Source organism: Nannospalax galili, unplaced genomic scaffold (assembly GCF_000622305.1).
Source record: "Nannospalax galili isolate Female #2095 unplaced genomic scaffold, S.galili_v1.0 scaffold432, whole genome shotgun sequence".
Classification (NCBI taxonomy): domain Eukaryota; kingdom Metazoa; phylum Chordata; class Mammalia; order Rodentia; family Spalacidae; genus Nannospalax; species Nannospalax galili.
In genome coordinates, this window is record NW_008331138.1 from 70,162 (window position 1) to 80,647 (window position 10,486).

The 10,486-nt window shown below is 46.7% G+C and overlaps 1 protein-coding gene across 1 annotated transcript in view; it reads left to right on the forward strand.

Moving 5' to 3' along the window:
* The window catches only part of LOC103725030 (hereditary hemochromatosis protein-like), a 14,290-nt gene extending 4,264 nt beyond the window's left edge, over positions 1-10,026 (forward strand). The window contains exons 2-5 of the mRNA XM_029558007.1: positions 4,603-4,866; positions 5,091-5,363; positions 7,448-7,723; positions 9,668-10,026. Of these exons, the coding sequence (XP_029413867.1) occupies positions 4,603-4,866; positions 5,091-5,363; positions 7,448-7,723; positions 9,668-9,897 (1,043 nt within the window). The 3' untranslated portion in view covers positions 9,898-10,026. The remainder of the gene's footprint in view (positions 1-4,602; positions 4,867-5,090; positions 5,364-7,447; positions 7,724-9,667) is intronic.
* Positions 10,027-10,486: the final 460 nt, after the last annotated feature.

The following is a 10,486-nucleotide window of genomic DNA, read 5'->3' on the forward strand; positions in this document are numbered from 1 at the left end:
ATTATATGTACTATCTCCCTCTGTCTTTTTAATCTGGCCAACCTGTGCATATTACCTCTATCTCTCTTCATTGCATGTATAGCCTTCTTTGACAAATGTTCCCTGTGTTTAGGAAAAACATGTGAATTGCTTCTGCTGCAGATCTGTCAACTCTTCAACTTAATTCTGTGACTCAAACTTTCCTACTATTGGAATTCTATGTCGGTTTATTCCATTGGTATTCAAAACAATGTATTAATATTTTTACAATGTTTGGGTTCATATCTTCTTTCAACTCTGCAAACTCTGCTTTATAGATTTCACAGCTATGTTGCTGGGAGCATACAGGTTTATTCCGGAATTGTTCTTCTGTTCACTTCTCCCTCTGTTTCTGTAAGGTTTTGTCTCAAAGCCATCTCTCATCTTAGTAGACATAAACCAGAAATTGTCTGGTTAGAGTCTGCACTTCTATATTTCTGTTTTTCATCCTTTTGGTTTCAACCTTTCTCTGTTTCTTTATTAAAACTGTGGCTCTTGTAAGCAGCATCATTTGCTTTCAGCTTTCTCTTTAAATGTATATGATAACCATTACTCTTTTATATAGGACTTTTAGTTTGAGCCCTTTAATATAATTACTCTCTTATTATGGCTTTTTGAGACAGGGTCTCCCTGTGGCTGAGGCTGACCTGGAACTCGTTACGTAGACCAGGCTGGCCTTGAACTCACAGAGAACTGCCTGTCTCTGCCTCCTGAGTGCTGGGATTAAGTTGTGAACCACCACACCAGGCAAACTCTTCATGTTTTGTGGTTATATGTGCTGTCTGGCTTTGTTTTCTTCAGTTGGTCAACCTGTGCATGTTACTTCTGTTTTCTTTTGCATATATAGACTTTTAATGCTTTTATTTTTCATTGATTAATTAGTTATACAGCGCTCACTCTATATTTGTACTGGTTATAGCATTATGTTTTTACAGTATTGGCGTTTGACCCAGAGCCCTCCTATGTGCCAGCCAACTGCTCTAACACTGAGCTCTAGCCCCACCTCCATTTCCACTTTGTTATTTTGAGGCAGGGTCTCACTAAGTGCCAAGATTTGCCTTGAACTGACTGCATGCCACAGATAGACCTTCAGCATCTCATCTTCCTGCCTCAGCCTCCTGGGTCCCTGGTTTTATAGGCCTGGTTAACCGGACCTGTCTTGAGAATAAACTTCCAAGTTGGTGGCTCATTTATTTCAGTCTTTGCAAGTCATGTTTTCATTAGGATCCACATTCCATTCAGATGACTTCTCACAAGTGGACGATTTTCACATTTTTATCCTTGTTCTCCAATAGCAATATGCCTTGTTTTTGCCTTGTGTGATTTTTTGTCAACTTGACACAAACTAGAGACATCTGAGATGCAACGTCAGAGGAGGAACTACCTCCATCAGTGTCCTGTGTGCTTGTCTGTGAGGCATTTTCTTAATTGCTAATTGATGTAGGAGTGCCCAGCCCACTGTGGGTGATGCCATCCCTGGGCAGGTGGGCCTGGGCTGTATAAGAAAAGTGCTGAGCAAGCTGGAGGAAGCAAGCCTGTGCCAGGTTCCCACTCTGCCTGCCTTGCCTTCCCTCAAAGATGGACTGCAATGGGGACCTGTAAGCCACAGAAACCCTTGCTCCCCAGATTGCCTTTGGTTAGTGTTTTATTGTTGTAGCAGACAGCAAACTACTATAGTGTGTTAATATCCAAGGTTTCCCTTTGTTTGGGACTCCTTGATGTCTTGACCATAAGGCTACTGGGTGGTTTCATTGATCTTGATCCTGCCTTTGGCGCTGAGCTTCTTTGGACTGGAGTTGATGTCCTCCACTGTGGGAAATCTTTCACATTATCTTTCTGAATAATGTTGTTGTTGCCCGTCCTTTTCCCTAGCGACGCTAAGTATCATAACAGAGAGCCACGCATGTCTCCTGAACTTTCTTTTTCTTCATTTTTGTTTCTGTGGATTCTTCCTATGTTCCATCATCTTAACCCCAAGCTGATTCTGTTTTTCTGTCCAATCTACTGCAAATCCCAGTCAACTGGTTCAAACTTCCAGATATTGTGTATGTCCTGCGAGAAACCTCATCTCATTTATCAGTGCAGGGTTTGTTTATTCTAGTGCTGGACATTGCCTCCTGGCATCGCGCATGCTTGAAAAGGGCTCTAACCACTGACCTACAGTCCCACAGACCGCCATCTTGTTTCTTCCACATTTCAAAACTCTGGTGAAGTCCTTCGTGTATTTCCCACATTTTCTAATGTCTTCTTAAGTATATGAACCTTATCTTACTTTTCTAAACCCGTTTTCTAGGATTTTATCTCTTTAATATTTTACTTATTAGTTTTATTTTATATATATGAGTGTGTTTCCTGCATGTATGTAAGTGCACCTGTGTCAAGCAATGCTGCAGTGGTCAGCATCGGATCCCCTGGAACTTGAGTTACAGACAGCTGTTAGCTGCCATGTAGGTACTAGGAATCAAACCCGGGTCCTCTGTGAGAGCAGTCAGCATTCTTAACCACCGAGCCATTTCTCCAGCCCCAGTAGTCTCTTGTCTCTTCCCTATGGTTTAGATCAATGTTATCCCAAGGCCATAGGTTGAAAACGTGACTCATCAGTGGGTTTCAGTATTGAAAGTCATTGGCGCATCTGAGGCTTAACAGAGGAAGTTAGGTTATTAGAGGCATGCCCCAGAAGTGGACTGCCCTAGCCCCTACTCTTCCTCTCCCTCTCACTTCCTGACTGACATGAGGTGAGCAGCTTCCTCTACCCTGTGCTCCCACCTTGATGTCTGGTTTACCAAGAGATCAGAAGAAACAGGCCAATTGATGACTGTGCACTGAAATGATTAGAATGTGTTCTTTAACTTTTTATATTAATTAATATTTTAGGACACTGGTGCATATGCAACAGCACACATGTCAGAGAACTTTCTGGAGTGGGTTCTCTCCTTCCAACTTTATTTTTTTAAATATTTTATTTATTCTTTTTATTTTATGTGTATGCTTGTATTACCTGCATGTAGGTAAGTGCACCTGTGTCATGCAATCCCCTCGGAGGACAGAAGAGGCTGTCAGATCCCCTGGAACTGGAGTTACAGACAGCTGTTAGCTTCCATGTGGGTGCTGGGATTCGAACCCGGGTCTTCTGCAAGAACAGTCAGTGTTCTTAACCGCTGAGCCATCTCTCCAGCCCCTCTCCTTCCAACTTTATATGGGTTCCAGGGATTGAACTCAGGTCATCAGACTTGGACATCAAGCATGTTTACCTGCTGAGCCATCCTGCAAGCCCAGAATCTCTATTCTTATTATATTGAAAATCTCAGGTATTTTGAGAAATAGCTGGCTGATAGAACCTTCAAGGTTATCAGCCATAGATCCTTTCCTCTTTGTAAGTCAACATCTTTTCATTACATTCTGGGCATTGCTAAAAGTGCACGCATTTCCACACACTGTCCTGCAGGACTTCTCACTTCAGTTCAGTGCTCAGCACAGGGGCCATCACCTCACAGGGGCCATCATCAGTCAGAATAGAGCTTGATCAGCACAGGAGTCACAATTCCACTCCAGTTCTTGGGGATTTGATACTCTCTTCTGGCCACTAGAGGCTTTTTAGGTACTGTGGGCAAAACACTCACACACATAAAATAAAAATAAGTCAAAATAATTTTTTTGGTCTTTTTGAGACAGGGTCTCCCTGTATCCCCAGCTGTCCTAGAACTCACTATGTAGACCAGGCTGGCCTTGAACTCACAGAGACCCGCCTGCCTCTGCCTCCCAAGTGCTGAGATTAAAGGCGAGGATCACCACGCCCAGCCAAAATAATTTTTTTAATTTAAAAGAATATATTCATTTCTGCCATGATGATTATAAAAGAACCAACTTTATGTGGGGTGGGTCTGCGTGTCTATTTATCTGTGTGGTTTGTATATGTCGGTGTGTTTGTGTACACGTGTGTTTGTGTGTTGTATATGTGTGCCGTGTGAGGGTCCAAAGGAGGACCATATCTTGGAGTAGCTGGGAGGAAGGAACCCTGGAGTTTTAGAACAAGTGTCCATGACTGCGAGCTCACAGACTACTGGGGACCTGGTGTGCACATATGACTCAGAATAGAATTAATCATGTCCACCACAGGGGCCTCAGGCTCCTGCTGTCACCAGGTTCAAGAGGCATCTTCAGGCAGAACGTGGGGCTGCTGTGAGTCTCTCTGGCCAGAAAAGTCAACAGGAGGGAGCAAGTGTCTGCTGGGTCAGCACAGGGCTCAGAGTTCCACTGAGATTCATTCTCATTCTCTCTCTCTCTCTCTCTCTCTCTCTCTCTCTCTCTCTCTCTCTCCCTCTCTCCCCCTCTCTCTCCCTCTCCCCCCTCCTTCCTTCTCTTCTCTCTCCTTCCCTTCCTCCTTCCCTCCCTCCGCTCCCTCCCCACTCCCCTCCTATCTCTCCCTCCCTCCCTCCCTCCCCCTCCCATTATAAAGCATTCCAACTGGCACCTCACTAACATGAGAAAAGTCACCACAGTATGGTCTGATTTCAGTCCCATGAGGCAGAGTTGACTATTGGAATTCATGAACCTGGCAGGCATGTCACCTGTCTCCTCCCTCAGGAGCCCACACTCTGCGCTATGACCTCACGGCCTTGTCTCAGGAGGGATCTGGGCAGCCCCAGTTCCTGGCCCTGGGATACCTTGATGATGAGCTCTTCCTGCGATATGATGGGAACAGCAGTCAGACAGAGCCCTGGGGGCTCAGGATGAAGGGACATCTGGGACCTGAGACCTGGGCAAGAGAGACTGAAGAATTGCAGGAGGAGGAGCAGCAGCTCAGGAGGATGCTGGCAGAGCTCATGGGCCAGAAGGGCCAGGACAGGGGTGAGTGGGCAGAGCCAAGTGCATGTGGGTCCAGTGCTGGTCACTGAAGTCAGGGTGGGGGAGTTGGCCCATCAGGCATACTGAAGAAAGCAGTGAGGCTTCCTTAAAACATTCAGGTATCCCACCCTTGGGAGGTTCACAGGATGTGCACCACTCACTGTAAGACTCATGGGCACTAAGATCCTGGGACAGTGAGGTGACAGTTCTCTGCCTGGGGTGGCCAGGTCTTCACACTCTCCAGGCCTCGTTGGGCTGTGAAATCCAAGGAAACAACACTAGAGCCTTCTGGCGCTTGGGCTATGATGGGCAGGACCTCCTCACCCTGGACCCGGAGACCCTCAGCTGGAAAGCGGCAATGCCCTCAGCCAAGTCCACGAAGATGCTCTGGAAGAGGCATGGCCCCAAACTGGCTGTGGTTAAGACTCTCCTGTATGACACATGTCCTGATTGGCTCCAAAGGCATCTGACTACCATGAGAGACCGCCCCATGTATACAGGTACTGATAATGGGCAGGTGGGTTCACTCTGTGAGTCTGACTGGGCCTTGCCATGGTTTTGTGAGGGACTGAGCGCTCACTGGATGGCACAGCCTCGGGAGACACCCACATTGCTGTGTCTCTCAGCTGGGGTAGACAGGGCATCGGGCCCTCATCCAGCTGATCTGATATGTGCCACATCTCAAAGTCCTAGAAAGGCAGGAGGGTGAGACTTCCCTCCATAGCCTTATTCTCTAGAATGTCCACTTCCCAGAGTTGACACAACCAGGAGGGAACTCCTGGCTGCTGGCCCTGGCTGGGCGCTAAGTTAGAAGAGAGTTCCTGACCTGGACCTGGGTGCCAAACTCAAATGCAAGTGGCCTTGTGTCAGGGGACAAGGGTCACTCTGCTCTTGATCTGCTCCTGATTTTAGAGAGATAAAGTTAAAAGGAAAAAAAAGAAGAAGAATGCCCTGAGGAAACAGTGTGGGGACAGGGAGAGAGGGTGGAGTCCTCGGTTATCAACCAACAGTCCCAGAGAGAAAAAGATTAGAGCCAGAGAAAAGGAGAAGGGTCCTCAGGGCTGAAGAGACAGCATAGCAGTTACTCTAGTTTGGTTCTCAACACACACATCAGGCAGCTTACAATCACTTGTAACTCCAACCCCAGCGAATCCACTGCTGGCACTATACTCATATGCAAAACTCCACACACATATACACACAATTTTTAGAGGATTTTTTTAAAAGAATCAGGCTCCTTTAAGCTGTCAGGCCTTCACTGCTCCCCACTAGAGATAGAGCTGGCTTTGTCACAGAAGCAGGAGGCTCATTCCCCTGAGGTCAGATCTCCAGCCCCTGGAGACCTGAGCAGCTCTTTGTCCCATCAGTGCCTGAAAATTCAACTACACCAGGGGCTGGAAGATGGATCTGCTGCTCTCTGACAGCAGGGACTTCATGTGCTCTCCAAGTCACCACGTAGTAGACAACCTGATGCCCATGGAGTGTTGGGAGCCATTGGAGATTCCTGCCAGCCTCTACCATCCTCTCACCAACTGGAGACCTGACTCTAGGGAAATGAATATGCACAGGGTGATTCTTAGTGTCTGTATTACCCAGAAGTCTTCAGCTTCCTCTGACCTCAACCCACCAGCTGTCTTGCTCCCAAAAGAGAATTCAGACAGGACACAGAGAGCACGTAGTTCAGAGTCTAATGAGATCAATGAAGAAGGAAGAAGACACAAGAATAGTCTCTCTCTTGAGCTGGAGGGATGACTCAGCAGTTAAGAACACTGGCTACTCTTGCAGAGGATCTGGGTTTGGTTCCCAGCACCCACATGGCAGCTAACAACTGTCAGTAACACCAGTTCCACAGGATCTTCTGCCCTCTTCTGACCTCCACTGACATTGCACGACACAGGTGCACCTACCTACATCAGGCATTACATTCATACACATAAAATAAAAATAATAAATAAAACTATAAAAAATAGTCTCTTTAGAGAATGAGTGAGCCAAGTAAGCCTAGAGCTTATGATCCCCCGTTCCTATTATCCTCTGCCTTTGCTTTGGGCCTTTGGAGTGGTGGGGGGTGGGGGCACTTCCAGGAAAGCAGCATGGTCTCCTTAGAAGTCCATTTTACCCAGAATTCCATCTAAGTGAATGTATAAAGATGCAGGACTGTGTATGTGAGTTTCAGAACTCCTGAAGTTGAAAAGTTCAGGGAAGAAATGGGTAAAAGCAATCTGCACATGCTCCCCTGGCAAGGAAGTCTCTGACCTTGGTTTGATCTGACCCAGCTAACAGAGGACCACCTGTGGTTCTTCACATCATGTTTTGGGGGTCCTGAGCTGACCCATCTGAAGCCAACCACCACCCATCTCTATGTCTTTGCCACCAGCTCACCACCAGCACTATCTTTACATCCTGTTTCAGGGCCCTGACTAGGCCCACCTTCTGTTCTTTGTGTCCTAGCTGGAGAGCCTGTTGGTCAGTAACTCTAACAGCCAGCCCCTTACCTAACAGCTGGTTAGTTTCTGACTCCAGTGCCCCTCCATGCAGAGAGAAATTCTAACCACACCCTGGTCTCTGTCTTGTCTTCCCCCAGGTCCCCCAACAGTGGTTATGACCCATATGAACTACCCAGTGGACAGGATCGTCCTGACCTGCAGGGCCTTTAACCTGTATCATGGCACCGCCACTCTAACCTGGCTTCGGGATGGGGAGTCCCTGGAGCAGCACACCTTTGGGCCTGATGTCATCCTTCCCAGTGGGGATGGAACCTACCAGACTTGGGTGTCCACTTGGATCCTTCCTAGAGAGGAGCCAAGGTTCACGTGCCATGTCCAACAGGGCAGCCACAGCATTGGGGCACTTCATTTAGGTGAGGAACTGGGGGAATCTTCAACAATAGGGGGCTGGAAGCAGGGCCAAGTAGGTCCCAGGGACACAGTCACCACTCATTTCATGATGACCTCCAGGGAATCAAGTCGAGCAGATTGGGGGTGTCATCAGCGCTGCTCCTGCTCTGGCCATGTCTGCTCTCCCTGCTGTGTGGATGCTGTTGACCTGCGTCTAAAGGCGGAACTCTGAAGACGTAGGTGATAAGTCCATAGGGAAGAGGGATGGTGGTGCACAGATGTGCTTCTCTGTGATTATTAGAGATGGTGCTGCCTTTCTTCTCTTCCCTCTCCTCTTTCTTGCAAAAGCAGAAAGGGACACACACCAGCCTTTTCCTGCTTCTGGATCCACTGATTCCTGATGGCTTCATGGAAGCCAGGAAAGAAACATGACTGAACGAGAGGACAGAAGGAAAGAAATCAGCATTTACACTGCCTTGTACATTAGATCTAGACCTTGGGGTGTAGTTAGTTTAGGCAGAGGAAGATTATAGAAACATTACAAATTAAACAGCTAGAGCCAGACACGGTGGTGCATGCCTCTAACCGTAGAATTCCGGAGGCAGAGGCAAGCAGATCACTGTGAGACCGAGGCCAACCTGGTCTACATAGTGGGTTCCAGGCCAGCAAGGGATACATAGTGAAATCCTGTCTCCAAAAAAAGTATAGAGAGAAAAATAGATAATCATATTGCAGAAAGAAGGTCATTAGTAGGAGGCCAGGAAAAACAGGAGTGAGTCTTATCAGAAAATTCTTTCGAGCTAGCTTCAGAAATCTCAAACAGAAAACACTGCCTGGCAGCTAAGTTGCTTGCCATGCATGGCTGTAACTGAGCGTGTGGAGCTGCAGCCCTGAGCCCAGGAACTGGAGCCTCTGTCCAGGACTGAGCACTGACTGAGGAAGATGGCCTTGTTTCCATGGCTGGAACCCCATAACTGGAAATTCTGTGAAAGGCAACTCCTGCTCACCAGCCATGGACTGTGCACACTCTGCACACCCCTCATTCATGAGCTAGGAATCACAAGCCACAAAACTTCAGAAAAAGTAACATACCCTAACTGAAGGAATGTCTCCAAAATAGAGACTACCACCTCACCCCTCCCATCTGCACTGAGCCATAACACTAGACAAGCGCTAGGTAAACACTTCCACTGAGGCACGCCCCAGCCCCTCCCTGGGGATTCTACATAAAATCTCTACCAAGGACCCATTTCCCTTGCTGGTGGCATCTAGGCAAGGGCTCTACTGCTCAGCCCCACCACAGTACCAGAACAGTTCATGAAATGCTTAAGTTCTTTAGTAGATATCAGATTGCTCAATGTTTCATTAATTTTGTTAGCAATCATCAAAATCTTTATTTCTTAAAGAACTAGACAATTTAGCCCACATTATCAAATTTATTATTGGATATACGTACAATGCTGATGTCTCACTTTGTCTACACTCTGCGATGACACCTCCAGTTTCACTTTAATGCTATTTTTGTGTTTTCTCCTTTCCTTTCACTAATTCCTGCTATGGGTTTATCAACTCTATTCATCTTTTGAAATTCCTTTAGCTTTGTTTATTTTCTTTTTATTATGTTTTTTAATTTTCTGTGTATGAGTGTATTGCCTACATGTATGTGAGTGCACCCGTGTCGTGCAATGCCACAGAGGTCAGAAGAGGGCTTCGGATTCCCCTGGAACTGGAGTTAAGGATGGTTTGTAGCCGCCATGTGGGTGCTGAGAATTGAACCCAGGTCCTCTGCAAGAGCAGTCAGTGCTCTTAACCGCTGAGCCATCTCTCCAGCCCCAACTTTGTTTATTTTCTATTAGGTCTATTTTTATTTCACTGAGGATGTTTAGACTTTTTTTCCTTCTGTTTTCTTAGAACACAGATAACTAAAATGATTCCTAGTGGTCAAATCCTTCTGTTTTATGTCCCAGTGACACTGCATGGATGTGAGCTGGACCTAGAGAGCTCTTGTTACCTGGAGGAATGTGACAAAGAAGAAGAGGCATCACCTCAGAGAACAGGTTATATGACACATTGTCTTGCTCTTGCTGGCGTCTCCCTGCCTCTTCCACCATCTTCCATGATGCACATCTGTGGGGAGCCAAGACTGGGCCTCACCACACTTGGTGTGATACCTGGGCCCCAGCACAGAGGACTTTGAAGAGCTGGATCCTGGCAGCAGCCCTAAGCCGCTCCTTGAACTGGCTTCTCCCCACATTCAAGTCTTTGGATGAGATCACAGCTGGCCTGGGCCTTGACTACCTGCCTTGAATCTCTGCCCAAATTCTGGGCATGGTACCTCATTCCCTTGCCTAAGAAGATTGAAATGACTGGATTTTCACCATGAGGGCTGCTTGTTTTAATGTGTCATTATATTCCTGAAATAAAGTTCAATTTTACACAATATGCAGTGTTTTCTTATAGTCGTTGACTATAATCTATGTATGAGCTGTTCATGTGTACTAGAGATTAAATTTAAGACCTTGTGCATACTGGCAGGAGCCACATCCCAGCCCCTCGCTGGTGGACTCCAGGCAAGAGCTCCACCACTGAGTCAAATGGAATGTTTGGCGGCTGGGGAAAAGGAAAAGAGTTTCCTTGTCTACCCTTCCCTCCCCTCCCTTAAACTAACCCAATTTTTATCCATATCTCCCTTATTGAGGCCTGTTACCTACTGTTCTCTTTCAGGTTCTTTCTTTTCCTTTACCTCCCTGTTTCCTTTCCATTATCCTGGTTCCTGTAGTTATGTC